The sequence below is a fragment of the Camelina sativa genome, chromosome 10 (assembly GCF_030686135.1).
Source record: "Camelina sativa cultivar CO46 ecotype springtype chromosome 10, ASM3068613v1".
Lineage (NCBI taxonomy): Eukaryota > Viridiplantae > Streptophyta > Magnoliopsida > Brassicales > Brassicaceae > Camelina > Camelina sativa.
In genome coordinates, this window is record NC_141889.1 from 9584104 (window position 1) to 9600731 (window position 16628).

Sequence of the window (16628 nt, forward strand, 5' to 3'; positions counted from 1 at the left end):
AAATATTCCGAAATAAATAGTGATTTTGTGGAGTCGATGTAGTACAACTGGTAGACTAGGTATAACTGATACGGGTACAACTGGTAATAGTTTGGTACAACTTAAACGGGTACAACTGATACAATTTTGGTACAACTTGGTAATACTATTTACACGACAGAGGTTCCAATGTGAGTTTTTTTATTTTATTTCAGGCACAATGAATAATAATCGTCGAATAATCATCGTTTTTGATTACGGGGGATATTATGCAACAAGGGAAAATGAAATAAGATGGATTTCAAGAGAAAAAGTTCATCAATCTCTTAGAATGGAGACATCTATTGAAGAGGTCAGTTATTCTGCATTGGTGCAGAAAATATGCAGAAAGGCGAAGGTTGATGAAACTATGACTGAGCTGAAATTGAGTTACGTTCCCGAATCAGTGCATCCTAAGAGACCGATACACATACATGATGATGATGATCTGATGTGTTATTTGGAAATGAATCCAGATCAATTCCAAGTTTTTCATGTGGAAGTCGTGAATGATGTTGAAATAAATCAGGGGGATGAGCAAAGTCGAGGGACTGTAGGTTGTTCACTTAATGAGGAGTTGATTTCAAGTAGTAGAGCGACATATGAGAACACGATGTATGAAGGTGAGCCGTCTGAACGTTTTGAGATGATGGAGAATAGTGATGGGAACATGGTTCTTTATCAAGAACAGTCTGAAGAACGAGCAATAGCAGATAACTGTGATATGATTGAAGGTTCTGAGGTCACACCAGTTGTAAATCGTGAATGGGAAGATGGTTTGGATTTGACTTTACGTCAAGAATTTGAAAGCAAGCAAGCAGTTAAAGATTTAGTTGAAAAAGCTGCACACAAGAACTGTTTTGAGTTTGTTATTGTGAAGTCGGATACTATGTTGTTTGTGGTTAAATGCTGTGAATTTAAAAGGGGTTGCAAGTGGTCTTTACGAGCTGCGAGGAATGGGAATTCAAACAGTTTCTCGGTCAGAACTTACAACAAGACGCATACGTGCTTGAGGTCAGATACAAGTACAATGAGGAGAAAAAGGAGAGGCACACCACATTTAGTTGCATCAGTTTTGCGTGAAGATTACCCATGTTTGATAGACACTCCAACTCCCAAAAATCTCATCCCTTTGGTTCAATCAAGAGTTGGTGTTAAAGTGTCTTACTCGACCGCAAATAGAGGAAAAAAACTAGCTGCATATGATCTTCGCGGTACTCCAGAGGATAGTTTTAAGTTGGTGCATTGTTATATGCACATGCTGCATACAATGAACCCAGGTACAATTTCATTTGTTGAATTGGATGAAGCACAGAGGTTTAAGTACTTGTTCTTCGCCTTGGGAGCGTGCATTGAAGGCTTCAAAGCTATGAGAAAGGTGATCATTGTTGATGCAACAAGTATTAAAAATGTCTATGATCATCACCATTATCCGATTGCATTTGGTGTAGTTGATGGTGAGAAAGAGACAAGTTGGACCTGGTTTTTCAGCAAATTGAAATCAGTTGTACCAGATTGTCCTGAACTGGTCTTCTGTTCTGATAGAAATCAAAGCCTAATCAAGTCAATAAATACGGTGTACCCGTTATCTCATCATGGATATTGTATTTATCATTTGTCCCAGAATGTTAAATTGAGCTGCAAAAACGTGAACAGGGATTTAGTTGCGACGAAGTTCATGGAATGTGCTAAGGCTTACACAGAGCCTGAGTTTGAGAAACTCTATGCTGATTTTATCAGAAGGTATCCAGCTGCAAGTACTTATCTTGATAATCATGTAGGACAGAACAAATGGGCTCGATGTTATTTTCCAGGAGCTAGATACAACATAGACACCACTAATACGGTTGAATCTATCAATGGTGTCTTTCGATTTGCAAGGGCATACCCGTTAGTACCAATGATTGATGCGATTGTTAGTAAAGTGGCTGAATGGTTTAACAAATACAGGAAGATATCCTTAGAGACTCCAAAAGAGCAGAAACTAGTCCCTTTTGTTGAGACACTGATGCACACAAGGTGTTCTGAAGCAAAGCTCTTACCAGTGACTGAACTAAACAGCTATTTTCTGGAATACAGCGTGACTGGAGTTGATGGTAGTAGTTATGTGGTTGATCTGAGAAGGAAAACGTGCTACTGTAAACAATTTGATATTGACAGATATCCGTGTGTGCATGCAATTGCTGCTGCGATGGAAGCAGCAAGGAACGCTGGTAATGAGATCCAACTGCATGATTTGTGCAGTAAGTACTATTGGATGGAGCAGTGGACATTGGGGTATTCGAGGACGATATATCCAGTTCCTATCATGTCTATGTGGATGGTCCCTGACGATGTACGTGCTAAGATTGTTCTTCCTAAGTTTTATGTCACAAAAAGAGGAAGAAAACCAACAAAAAGGATTCCATCAGCCGGAGAACATGGATGCAGGAAGAAGAAGAAAAATTCGAGTAGGAGCTGGTTTGATAGTGAGGGTTCTCGGACTTAGTTTCTTATTTGGAGAACTTAGTAAAACTTGTTTTTTCCTCGGTACAACTATTGTCATTTGTGTGTGTTTGTTTTTGTGGATTATCTTGATAGACATGTTTGCTTATCTTTATGGGAAAACTTATTTCAGTTAAATTGTGATTATCTTCCTTAGGTTAGTTGAAAAAAATAATTATATATATTATTTATAATTAAAAATTGTAATTAAAATTTTATAATTAAAAATAATTAAAAAAAATCAAAATAACATAGTTATTATTTATAAATTTTCAAATAAAAATAAATATGATATTTGTTAACAACAAAAATATTATATAACTAATTGAAAGAAAGAATTGTCATAACAATTTTCATCATATTCAAGGTTTACCATGAAACACCATATACTTTAAGGGTTCATATGTGGTTGTAAACCACATATAATTACAAAAGTTTAGGAAATTATCTTTTCAAACATATGATCGCATGAACATGTGTAAATGTATCTCAATTAACCGTAAACCATGTGTGCAACTAAAATTATTGGGTTTTGACATGGTATAACTAAAAACAATAAAAAATTCGGAATTGTACAACTTGTCAAGATCGGTACAATCTGAAAACTTGGAACAACTAGTGCATTTTGGCGGCTACACATGTGTAAATTGGCGGCTACACGTGTGTAAATTGGCGGCTACACGTGTTTTTTATGTGTCCCAAACAAAATTTCAATTTTTGAAAAATTAAAATTGAAGCCAAGTATGCTAGGGCGTGTTTGCGATTTCTGGGTCAAAAAAAAAATCATTTCTCTCCCTCTCTTGCGATTTCTGGGTTTCTACAAAAAAAATCATTTCTCTCCCTATCTTTCCTAGTTAGGGTTTGCGATTTCTGGGTCATCTCAAATCTTGAAATGAGCTATGATTCTGGAGCATCGAGGACCTCATGTGGCAATTCCTCTAATCGAGTAAGGTTTCCAGGCATCCACAAAAAATGTCATTGTGGTTCGGCAGTAGGTGAGATAATCTCTCACTCGATCTCAAATCCTTGTCGTCGCTACTACCGTTGTGCGTATGCAGCACAAAGAAAGGTAAATATATTCTAATATTCGTTGATAATCATGTACATTTATTTACCAATTTCTGTCTTATATGTAGCTTGTCAACGACACACATGTATTTAAATGGGTGGATGAGGCATTGGTGGATGAAGTACAACAATTAGATTTTCAAGTGGGTGTCCTCGAAGAAGAAGTTAGACAGCTGAAGATGGATAGGAGCAGAGATATGAAGAAAATTAAGCAGATCTGTTTTCTCGTTTTTTTTGGATGTCTTCTTGTGGTATGTCTCGGAAGATGGTACAACTAAGTAGAACTTGTTCTTGGAAGATGGTACAACTAAGTAGTACTTTCTAATAGTACAACTAAGTAAAACTTGTTCTTTGTAATGGTATAACTAAGGATCGTTTGTCTGGTTCCATTTGACGATTGCCGGTAATTTGTCTTGTTCTTGTGTGTTATTTTGTCTGCTTAAACACACAAAGAGTTCACATACTACCGTTATTTTGTCTACTTAAACACACAAAGAGTTCACATACTGACTTTAACATTCCAACCAAGTTGTACTTAAAAACATAGAGTTGTACTTAAAAAAACAGAGTTGTACCTAGTTAAACATTCCGAGTACTTAACAAAAAACATAAAAACAACCAAAGACTTCACATACTGACTCATACAAGATTACATGCTCATTACTTTTTGGAGGGCTTCTGCCTTGTTATAATAGGACTCCTTACGACAACAGAAGGTCCTGTCTCCTTCTTACTTATAATCTTCACCTTTGTACCAAGTTGTTCTCCACTGGATCCTTCTCTTGTTCTCTTTTTTCTCTCGTATCTCACTAGATCCTTCTCCACTGGATCCTTCTCCATTGGATCCTTCTCCATTGGATCCTTCTCCCTCTCGGCCTTCTCCCTCTCGGTCTTCTCCCTCTCGGCCTTCTCCTTCTCGGCCTTCTCCCTCTCGGCTTTCTCCCTCTCAGCCTTCTCCTTCTCCGCCTTCTCCTTTTCAGCCTTCTCCTTTTCGGCTTTCTCCCTCTCGGCCTTCTCCTTCTCGGCCTTCTCCTTCTCGGCCTTCTCCTCCTCTATAACCTTCTCCTTCTCGGCCTTCTCCCTCTCGGCCTTCTCCTTCTCGGCATCCTCCTCCTCTATAGCCTCATTTGCACTAACTCCGTCACACTCATTTGCACCAAATTCCTCGCTTGGAAAAACTCCTTCTCCATTTCTTTCCCAGTTCACATATGTTTCCACCGATTTGATCCTAGCATCCATGTCATCAAATTTTTCGTTGATTTCCTTAAACCCCTTCTTCACCAGATCTTCTAGCTGAATCAAGCTAGCTCTTAGCTGAATCAAGCTACCTCCTACCATATCATTCTCCGAATTCGCATCATCCTTAGCCACATCATTCGGATCCACATCATCCGGATCCACATTCTCAATCACCGGATTTGCCTCAAATGATCGGGCGGCCACATCTAGGTTGTGAAGCTCTTCAAACCAAATTGACTTGTGCTTTTCAATTAAACGTTTGCTCCAACCATCAGCAACTGGATCATCCGCATCATCACAGCCACCATCCTCATCTATGATCATGGCTAAAAGGCGTGCCTCCCGAGGAGTTGGAGTTAACATACTATCAATCTCCTGTCAAAATAAACAAACATAACATACTATCAATCTCCTATCAACCAATGTTACATAAATAATGAATCTGATAAGTAATTTACATAAATAATGAATATGAATAACTAACCTTAGTTGTACCAAGTTGGTCATATATTTCTTTCAAAGAAAAACCTTTCTTCTTACTTACTTTAAACTTCATCTTGCACATCCGAGGACAGTTACGGTGTGCATGTGAATCAGAAACGTCTTCTCGGAAGGTGTTCTTTAGCACAGGAATTGCTTCAAACGCAAGAAGCTACACACAACACAAGAACATTCAATGTTTAGTTGGATCCAGTTATACTAAGTTGTACATTTTGAAAACTAGTAATTACCTCCAAAGGAATGATGAAACTAGGAAAGACCCACTGTGGACCCACAACTCCACCAAAGTGTCCCATCAAATGAAAGATGTCTTTCATGTTCTCATCAAATGCCATTCGACCCCAAGGGAATGTTCTACACAAATCAAGATCATCCACAGCTCTAAGAAAGAAAGGCTCCACAGAGGGTGCATTCTTTCCACCCTTTTTCTTCCCTATGATGACGCTAGATAAAAAATACAGTACGGCCATCTTCAAACGATCCTCTGAAGGTTTTTTCATCGAAAGTAGCTTCGCTTTGACATCTCCATATTGTATTATTTGTCCACCTTTAAATTGCTTCCGAGCAAAATTTAAACTGCCCAAACCATCCTTGAATTTTGGATACTGATGGCAATATAACCCAGAAATGATTGCCATTTCTCTGAGAGAATACCGGATGGGAGTCCCATTAACAATGAACCAGCATTCATTTTTCTTCTCCAAATGCGCTGTGCGAAGCAACAACATCCACATACCCATCAACTTATGATTCGAATCCTTAGGCATATGGAAGAAATGCTTGAACTGTGGGTGCCCTAAGAACCAATCCAACTCCTCTTCCTTAAGATGACCGCCTAATAAGTTTACCGCCTCTGAAATATAACACTTTCCAGACATCTTAAAAGGCTTCGTATACTGGGAGTAATCAAAGTACATACTCAAAGGTTGCATTACATCGGATTCATCCTCAGATTCCTGCAAGACACATATCTAGTTATACCAAGTTTTTCTAAGTTATACCCTTTCTAAGTTATACCAAGTTATACAGTTATACTTTTTAGAACGAATTCTTATACGGTTATACCAATATAGGGAGAGATACTTACCGATGAATCCTTATCATTTGACTTCTCAATTGAGTCCGTTTTATCGGAATCACGTTCTGATTCATCTCCACGAGTTGCTTCTTCTTCGAGATCTGCTGGGGGATTCGATTTTTCCACATAGCTTGGGTTCTTTGTACGAACCATTATGATTCTTCCACACATGCACACAAAAAACAACAACTGATTTCAACTTCAACTTCCACAAACCAAATTGAACATAATCTGATGAAACAAACGTTTTGAGGACTTTGTTTCATCAGAATTGAACATAATCTGATGAAACAAACGTTTGTTCCAAGCTTTTCCACAAACCAAATTGAACATAAAACAAACGCCCCAAAATCTGATGACTTTCAACGTTCTGAGGAATCAACACATGAAAAAAATCGACAAAACCCCAAAATTGAAAACCAAATTATCGAAAATCGAAACCCATATTACCCGATTTTGAAAAACAAATAACCCAAATTCGAAAAACCCCAACCTATTTCAACTTACCCAGAAACGAGTTATCCTTAGTTGCACTTGAGGGAGAAGAATAATTAACGGGAATTGAACGAGGGAGAGTGGAGTCGTGAATGAAGGAATTCGAAAAGTTGGGTAGTTAAAGGAGAGATCCGATTTCAACTGGATTGTCCGAATTTTGTGGGTTTGGGTGGGTATAAGGTGGTTGGATCTGTAAATAACAGAAATGATATAGGTTTATTTGTCTTTAACCACATTTTTGATTAAAAAAAAAAATAGTTTGTTATTTTCGCAGGGGATATGAGAATAGAAGTTTGATTAGAAGGGTATACTAGATTTTGGTCCTCTTTCTGTGTGTGTATATGTGTATCTTATTTTTGGTGATTTTTTATTTTCAGAAAAGAGGAAGACTGAATGTTTAAAAAGAACATAGCAAAGCAATGAGAGAGAAGTCACGACACGAAGGAGCTGTGGACTGTGGTGACTAAAGGGTCAACGACAAAAAAAGACAAGTCAACAAAATAGATTATGTAACTTGTAAATTTGGTGTATATATATTTTTTTAATGTTGATATTTTCTATCAAGTTTTTATTTTATATAAATATATATAGAAATATTTAATTAAGTTTTTTGTAAACTACTATTTATTTTAAGTGCAGTTTTAGTTACTTTTAATCAAAATAATTTTTTCTAATCACAAACTGCAAAAATGGCTAATTATGGTTCAATTTCATATTAATAATTTTTTTCAAAGGTTGCGACCGAAAATAAAGTTGCAATTGTAATAGCAAAATTTGCGAGAGATTAACTAGGAACTAAATTTGGTTCCTAGCAAATATTGCAAGGGATTTGCAACGTTGACCAATTTGCGAGAAGCGATTTGCGAGGAATTGATTTTCTTCGCAAATCCGTTGCTTTAGTCGATTTGCGAGGTATTTATTAGATATTTTTCTATTTTGTAGTGCTAGGTCAATAGACAGTATGTTATAACGTATATGATCGTAAAACTTTGGTAGCCTCACGCCTCACACTTGATAAACCCCATTCCTTAGAGCATCATTATTGACAAAAGAAATTTTCTTTTTATTTTTTACTATGTGAAAAAAAATATAATTTATCTCCCTCTAGCCACTTTCTATTTTCCTTTTAATGATCATCTTAATAATGAATATATCATCTTAATAAAATATGCCGGTTAAATATTAAATATTAAATATTAAAATTGAATAGACAGAGAGAAGTATGTATAGAAAAAAAAAATTAAAATTGTGTTTGCAATTGCATGTTTGCCTTCCTCTCTCCTCATTGGCCATTTCAACGACTGCTTGTTACGAAAGGAAAGAGCCAAAAAATAAGACTTTAATTGAAACGCTGCACTTTGGTGTTTAATTTGTCTTGTTAAAACGCAACGTTCTTGGGTCTTTAAAGTGAAGCGGTGCGTTTCATCACAGTTATTAAATTTATCAAGTACAGAAACTTAACGTGTTCATTTTATCCGCATTTCATGCAAAGACTTATCGCAAATCCATGTCACCTAACTTAAAATTAATTTCGATTTAACAAATTACTAACACTTAACTCTAACAGGTCAACATCCATAAATCTTAATTATGCTTTATTCCTATTTGTATGAACTAAAATTTCATCTCTAAAAGCCAAAATCTTCAATTTGTAGGAACAACACTATTGGTTGTAGAAGATTCAAGTAAAACTAAGTAGTTGTGTACTTGTGTTTGCAAGAGGCGGTGAGGATCTATGATCGTGTTGATCCATGTCTTGTAAAGTGATCCTTGCTGAGAACTGGATGAGAAATATGAATTTCATCTGCAGTTTTTTTGCCAACTAACTATTTTCATTTGTCAACAAATTTAAAACCACAAACCATATTGAACTCGTGTTGATCCACAATAATTCAGTTTATTTGCCAATGAAATATATCCACAACTATTTCCACACATTTACAATGAAAAATATACAGTTTTAGAATAATTTTGTTTTACAAGTTTTTAACAATTCCTACATACTTATAACATTCCTATATTTTTATCAAATCTTATTTTAAAAATATTATTTATTTATTTAATATAAGTGTATATTAATATTTTAATTTTATATTTCATTATTCTACAAATATTTATAATTAACAGAAATTAGTAGATAATTGTATTCCGTGATTTTTTTTTACGAGTTTATGTTCTATAAAAATTTATTTTGTAACTTATATTATTATGAGACTATACAATATTGATCAAGGTCATTTTTGTATCTAAAATATTAATGACGACGGACAAATGCGCAACCAAGTGAAGAAAAAGAAAAAGAAGAAGAATCTAATATCCATAGTCTCAATGTGTTCGTTCAGTTTCACTAAAACTAGTTTTCTAACTTTTTAATTTGTCTCATGAAGTTAAATTTTATGAACTTTCTATATCTTATATCAATCGTGGTCAGCAATGTAATAAACATAATGACGGATATTGAATTACAATATCGGTTCATAATTATTAGAATGATGCATACAGTTATATATTACGAAAGTGCAATGCATTGGGGGCTAAAGAAATCCGATTTGTGATTCAGTTTGCCAAGCTAAAATAATCTAATATCCATAGTCCCAATGTTGTTCATGTGCATAATTTTGCAAACGAATGTGGTAAATAAACTTTTCATGATCTAACTCTTTAGTGCACGAGAAAGTAGAGAAAAAAAAAAACTAAAATATAGTGGGAAAATGCCTTTTTCTTAAAAAAACTACTCGTTGAAACTCAAGCCGCAGAAAAGTCAAAAACAAAGTTTTACGTAAACTACATAAGGAATATATGTCTGCGTCAGTCAACATAAAAAAGTCATACCAGCCTCTATGTTATTCTCGCTGGAGTTTTGAAATATCAGGCCACTTATGTGACAGTGATACGTTTATTTTTGTTAAGTTTTTATCTTCTTCTTCTTGTTTCTACTAGGTTCGCTTCATATTCTCTTTCCAAATAAAGCCTCTAAACTTATTATTACTTATCTATATTTTTCCTTTAAGTCTGATATACTTTTTTGATCACTTATTCTCTTATATGCCAGCCAATCAAAATGTAATATTACTCAAAAGTTATCATGTAAGACAGTAGAGAGGTATGACGTTTTGGGTTTCATCGAGTAAATGGAGGTAGACCCTACCATCTTTTTATATGTTTTTGGTTGTTTGCGAGTTGGTTTATGTGTGAAATATCAACAATTACCAAATTACATCCTTGTTCACTGAATTGTAGTATTTTCTTTTTAAAAAGCAAATAGGAAAAACGAAATTGAATTATAGATTTTGATTATATATACTAACCCTTGCTGCTTTTTCGTGATATTGTGGTATTTAATTAAGTTGAATGATCGAATTTTTAGGTGGCATATTTTTATTTTATTTTTAAGTTAGGGAAAATTGTTACTTGTATTCAACATCACGAAAAATAAACTTTGACAAAAAAAAAATTCATGAAAAATAAAGCTCAATTTTTAAAATAAAATTCCTAAATGTAAAACCATGCTAGAGTACAAAACATAAATGTTTTTTTTGTTGATGATTGACAACTTTACAAATAGTTATATATATATATATATATATATATTCGTGTACGTAATTGTTGGCATGATAACTACAATAAACATGCACATTTGTTTTTGTTTGGGGGTTAAATTATATGTATGTTATATATGTATCTATTTCGTATCGTTGTTGCATTCGTCATATACGTACGTACTTTGATGAGTCTTATTTGTTTGTGGAATGAATAAATACGATACAAATAAATGCAATAAGCATGTGAACAATAAAGAACGTACTGTACCTCCATTTCAAAAATAATAGAGGAATATTTGGGTTTATTTTCTTAATTAAAAATAAATAAAAGGAACGTCAATATGAAAGGTTAGTGTTAATGCTCTCAACTACTCTAGAGTTCTCTCTCCTTAGGCTTCCAACTAGTTCTATATAAGACGATGCATTGGGTTGAACTTAAACAGATAGCAAAACTCAAAAGAAAAACAAACGAGAGATGAATAGCCTAAATTTTAAAAGAGTCCTTATTGCATCTTTCTGTCTCTTCCTCCTCCAGTCGTACGCAGGTTAGCTAGATCCTTTATCTGATAAAGTAGTTAGATCTTCAAAATGTAGTGTTGTTAGATCTTTTACATGCTAGCTATATCCATTTTGTTGATACACATTTGTATACGTAACGTATCTCTCTTTAATTTTTCAGTGGAAGGGATAGTCAGAATCGGTTTGACGAGGGGTAATACTTCATTCAGCAAAAACGGAGTGGTGATTGAGAATTCTTATGGAGATATCTATTACGGAGAAATAACAATTGGTACACCGGGGCAACGTTTCACAGTCGTATTTGATACCGGAAGCAGCGATCTATGGGTACCATCTGGAAATTGGCCGGGAACGGAGCCTCACAATCTTTACGATTCGCAAAGATCAAGCACTTACAAACCAAACGGTAAATTCTCAAATCTACCTTTTAGTTTTTTTTTTTATAAATATAACTATATACGATAGTGTAAAGTTTATTGATCTAACATATTTGTGTGTATATAATAGGAAAAGATGTAGAACTCAAGTACGGGCAAGGTTCTCTCACAGGCTTTCTAAGCATTGACACTGTCGATGTTGGTGGAATTACAATAACTGATCAGTACTTCACAGAGGGTCGTTATACTCCGGAAGAGGACCCATTTCGTAAGTATACCTTTGATGGGGTATTAGGACTTGGGAGTCTTCAAAATTCTATGACAGAAACTACTCCTGTCTGGGATTCGATGATGAAACAAGAAAAGATTGAAAAGAAAATTTTCTCCATATGGTATGGGAGGTCTAACGACGCTGGAGAAGGAGGAGAGATAGTGTTCGGAGGCACAAACCCAGCTCATTATACGGGAGAGCACGTTTACGTCACCGTGGGCGAGGCTAGACACAATTTCCAAATGAACAACATATTCGTCGGAACCATAGACACTAAGAAATGCTCTGCAGGCTGCGATGCGTTTGTTGACTCGGGCACTACAAACATTCAAGGTCCACCGGTAAAACAAACAAAAACACCCTAATTTTGAAAGATTTTATTTATTAATTGTTTCACGATCAAATATTTGTTAATTCTGTTGACGTTATTCAATTACAGGATATGATCAAGGACATTAATGGGAGAATCGATGCAGCACCAAATTGCTCAAATTATGAGAACCTGCCTGATGTAACCTTTACAATACAAGGAAGGAGTTACTCAGTCAGTCCACTTGATGTAAGTTGATTGAACCGATATTTGCTTTTCCTCCGTTTAGTTTCTTTTCCTCTGACTTCTGTTCTATACTTTGGGTTTTCAGTATATACGTAAGGTGGGAGACAGACACTGCACAAGTAGATTCGAGGGCAGCGACTATGATGACTGGTAAGTTTTCTTTAAAAAAAAAAAAAATCAAATTTTTTGGTTTTAAATAAATAAAAATATCTTTTGACGACTGATTGTTGTTTTGGTTGCGTAGGGTACTTGGCATGCCATTCATACGAGCCTTTCATACGGTGTTTGACTACGAGAAACTACCAACTGTGAGAGTTGGCTTTGCTAAGTCGGTTTAGATTCTTACTAGAACTAAGGGTTTATGAATGTTTCTGGTATGTACTGACTGATCATATGAAAAAGATCACTAATGTCAGCAAATAAATATATTTTCACAATCAAAGTATAATGGTCTTTTATTTTAATTTTCTTTCTCTTTTTCGTTAATAAAGTACGTACACTGATCTTGAAATTCTTATATATTGCTAATAATATCTCAATGAATATGACTTTATATGAAACTTGAAAGTAATAAAATGTCTATCGTATGAGAACAAAAATTACATGGCGACTTCTGTTTAGGTCTTTGAGGTCAACGTAAAACAGAGAGCTTGCATGCAATTGCAGAGCATGAGTTGGCTTGGCTGGAGATCTTTCATGTTATTAAGAATTTTTAACCTTATTGTTGTTAAAAAAAAATTATTGTTCCTTGATTTTGTAGTATTCTTTAGCTACGAACGATTTTTTACAAAGATTCTGAAAGGCTGAAACCTAAGTTATCTGGTAGCAAAAACAAACAAAAGTTATTTTCAATTTATTTTTAAATTTCAAAAAAAAAAAACAAAGAAAAGCTCAATAAATAACAAAGGGATCAAACAAAGATACAAATAATGCCTTGGCTGTAAGTTGGTAACATATCAAACGCACACACACACAAAGATTTACTGGATCCGTATTGGCTATAAGAACTAAGTGAAATCCTCAGGCCATATGATATGCACGACGTGCATTAGGTATAAGCTATCGTGCATATTAGTTGATTCATAGTACATAAAACTTTGTTCAGAGCTTTTAATTGATTTGATAAGCTACAGTGCATATTCATGGATAAATACGGCTTCAGCCTTTATCCGATCTTATGAGCTTCTTACATTCGGAAAAAAAACAAACAGTCCTGCAAATACAGGTAGATGGAGTGGATTCAAATATATATTTTTCTTAGTGATAAAAGCAAAAAAAATCTTGAAAAGTCCGTGTTGTCAGTTGTCAGTAGTTAATATTGTCGACATTATTGATGATGTAATAATGCCATAATGGGACAACTTATTTAATATGAAGAGTACCCTATCACCAAAGGAAATAAAGAACACGACTTCTTCATAACATGATAAACTGTATAATCTTTGATTAGATCCATTGCAACGATGGTATATATTTTGCATGACAAAATCACTCACCTTGGTGTGATTTTAGTTTACAGAATTAAAATATGAATCATCCGTCTCTAGCCGACACAAAGTACTTAGTAATTCTTGTTATACTATCATTCCCTAATTTTTATATTATACTTGTGTTCACATAGTTAAATAATGCAATAAGCATGTGAACAATAACTCCATTCCAAAAAGAATAGAAGAACATTTGGGTTTCTTTTCTTAACAAAAGAGGACCGTAAATATGAAAGGCTTATTATTATTAGTGTTTAATGCTCTCAACTACTCAGAGTTCTCTCTCCTTCCTACTAGTTCTATATGATACGATGCATTGAGTTGAACTTAAACAAATAGCAAAAATCAAAAAGAAAACACAAACCAGAGATGAATAGCTTAAAATTTAAAAGAGTCCTTATTGCATCTTTCTGTCTCTTCCTCCTCCAGTCATACGCAGGTCATAAATTAGCTAGATCCTTTTTGTATAAAGTAGTTACTTCTTCACACTATAGTGTTGTTAGATCTTTACATATACTATATTCCATTTTGTTGATACACTTTTTTATACCTAACTCTCTTTAATTTTTCAGTGGAAGGGATAGTCAGAATCGGTTTGACGATGGGTAATACTTCATTCAACAAACACGGAGTGGGGATGAAGACTTCTCACGGAGATATCTATTACGGAGAAATAACAATTGGTACACCGGGGCAACGTTTCACAGTCGTGTTTGATACCGGAAGCAGCGATCTTTGGGTACCATCTGGAAATTGGCAGGGCAAGAAGCCTCACAATCTTTACAAGTCGCAAAAATCAAGTACTTACAAACCAAATGGTACATTCTCAAATCTGCTTTCTAGTTTGTTTATATATATAACCATTAAACCATATATTATAGTGTAAAATCCATTGATCTAACATATTTGTGTATATTGTATACTAGGAACAAATGTAACCCTGGAGTACGGGACAGGTTCTCTCACAGGCTTTTTAAGCATTGACAGTGTCGATGTTGGTGGAATTACAATAGCTGATCAGTACTTTACAGAGGCTCGTTCTTCTCCGGAAGGTGACCCACTTCGAAACTCATCCTTTGATGGTATATTGGGACTTGGGAGTCTTCAAATTTCTACGACAGAAACTACTCCTGTCTGGGATTCGATGATGCAACAAGACAAGATTGAAAATAAAATTTTCTCCATATGGTATGGGAGGTCTAATGACGCAGGAGCAGGAGGAGAGATAATGTTCGGAGGCACAAACCCAGCTCATTATACGGGAGAGCACGTTTATGTCACTGTGGACGAGGTTGGACACTTCTTCAAAATGAACAACATATTCGTCGGAACCATAGACACAAATAAATGCTCTACAGGCTGCCATGTGTTTGTTGACTCGGGCACTACAAACATTCTTGGTCCACCGGTAAAACAACAAAAAAAACCTAATTTTGAAAGAGTTTTTTTATTATTAATTGTCTCACGATCAATATTTGTTAATTCTGTTGACGTAATTTAATTACAGGATATGATCAAGGACATTAATCGGAGAATCGATGCAGCACCAAATTGCTCAAATTATGAGAAGCTGCCTGATGTTTCCTTTACAATAGAAGGAAGGGGTTACTCAGTCAGTCCACTTGATGTATGTTGATTGAATTTGAATCGATATTTTCTTTTCCTCCGTTTAGTTTCGTTTCTCTGATTTCTTTACTATGGTTTCTCAGTATATACGTAAGGTTACAGAAAATGTCTGCACAAGTAGATTCAAGGGATACAAGAATAATTTCTGGTAAGTTTTTTTTTTTAAATCGAAATTTTTGGTTTTAAACAAATAAAAATCTTTTGACTGATTGTGGTTTGGTTGCGTAGGATACTTGGGATGCCTTTCATACGAGCCTTTCATACGGTGTATGACTACGGGAAACTACCAACTGTGAGAATTGGCTTTGCTAAGTCGGTTTAGATTCTTACTAGAACTAAGGCCTAAGGGTTTATGAATGTTTCTGATATGTACTGATTGATCATAAGAAAAACAACACTAATTAATGTCAAATGATCACAAATGTTTTTCTTAAGTACATTTGTATCATAAGTACATATTTGTTAGTGTTTTTTATGAAAAAGAAAAACTTATGATACAAATGTTTTTCTTATGATGAATTGTTTATCTGTCTTCCCTCTCTAAATCTCAAATCATCTTTGAGATGGCTTATGAAAGCAGTCCCAATTAAGATTAGCCTCCGTCTCAACTATTACCCTTGAATTTGGAAACTATCCATATCTTCCACCTCAAATTAGCAAATGACCTTGGATATCACTGTTTTTTTAAAAAAAAATACTACCAAATAGTCCTCCTATCTCTATGTCCATTTATTAGTTTTTATCCCGTCTTTTATTGATGGAAACACAATGTTATTGCCCCACAGTTTTATTGTGTAAAACATACTACTATAGTACATCCCCTACTATTAATTCGGAGTACATTTGATAAAATCATTTTAATTTGTAAGATTTAATTTCATAATTAAATCCTTGCTACTTGAATAAATATCAAAACTTGAAATTATTATTTGTAATTGAAAGTATGAAGACATTGGATACTGCAAGGTTGGTATGTATGACTCAGTAATATGTGTTTGCGGGAGAAAAGCAGCAACGAATACTAAGTGATGTGGCTTTATTGTATTGGACGAGAGGAGGTCTCTTGATTAAAGCACATGATAAGATCATATCTATAAGGAAAATTTACAATTCTCGTGGGATATGGAAAGTAGGTTACAAATACAATCCATGTAATAGGAGGGTCACCTATATATTAAGGTTCTAGTGCAAACATATTGTTTTGGCAGTTTGAGAAAACTTTTAGAACAAATAGAATAAGCTCTTAGTGTTATTAAGGGTTTTGAGTTAGATTAATAATTGGTCAGTAACAAGTCAAGTTGACTCAGTAACAAGTCAAGTTGACTGTGTGTAAATCTGATTAAACATATCTTGTAAGATTGTTTAAG

General features: G+C 34.7%; 4 protein-coding genes across 4 annotated transcripts; 3 read left to right on the plus strand and 1 right to left on the minus strand.

Annotated features, from left to right (window-relative positions):
• The first annotated feature begins 360 nt into the window (after window positions 1-360).
• LOC147935941 (protein FAR-RED IMPAIRED RESPONSE 1-like) lies at window positions 361-2506 on the plus strand. Its single transcript, XM_087468530.1, has 2 exons — window positions 361-376; window positions 495-2506. The coding sequence occupies exons 1-2, from the start codon at window positions 361-363 to the stop codon at window positions 2504-2506; spliced, it is 2028 nt and encodes a 675-aa protein (XP_087324656.1).
• A 1712-nt stretch (window positions 2507-4218) lies between these two features.
• Window positions 4219-6554, minus strand: LOC104718322 (uncharacterized protein At3g43530-like). The gene is made up of 4 exons (XM_087468531.1): window positions 6398-6554; window positions 5541-6266; window positions 5294-5461; window positions 4219-5184 (listed from the first exon to the last, which is right to left on the minus strand). Exons 1-4 carry the CDS (start codon window positions 6539-6541, stop codon window positions 4231-4233), a joined length of 1992 nt encoding a protein of 663 aa, XP_087324657.1. The 5' UTR covers window positions 6542-6554; the 3' UTR covers window positions 4219-4230.
• A 4112-nt stretch (window positions 6555-10666) lies between these two features.
• LOC104718324 (aspartic proteinase oryzasin-1-like) lies at window positions 10667-12612 on the plus strand. Its single transcript, XM_010436049.2, has 6 exons — window positions 10667-10970; window positions 11105-11350; window positions 11452-11933; window positions 12032-12151; window positions 12234-12298; window positions 12393-12612. Exons 1-6 carry the CDS (start codon window positions 10901-10903, stop codon window positions 12484-12486), a joined length of 1077 nt encoding a protein of 358 aa, XP_010434351.1. The 5' UTR covers window positions 10667-10900; the 3' UTR covers window positions 12487-12612.
• A 1166-nt stretch (window positions 12613-13778) lies between these two features.
• LOC104718323 (aspartic proteinase oryzasin-1) lies at window positions 13779-15762 on the plus strand. The gene is made up of 6 exons (XM_010436048.3): window positions 13779-14074; window positions 14208-14453; window positions 14562-15043; window positions 15143-15262; window positions 15345-15409; window positions 15490-15762. Exons 1-6 carry the CDS (start codon window positions 14005-14007, stop codon window positions 15581-15583), a joined length of 1077 nt encoding a protein of 358 aa, XP_010434350.2. The 5' UTR covers window positions 13779-14004; the 3' UTR covers window positions 15584-15762.
• Window positions 15763-16628: the final 866 nt, after the last annotated feature.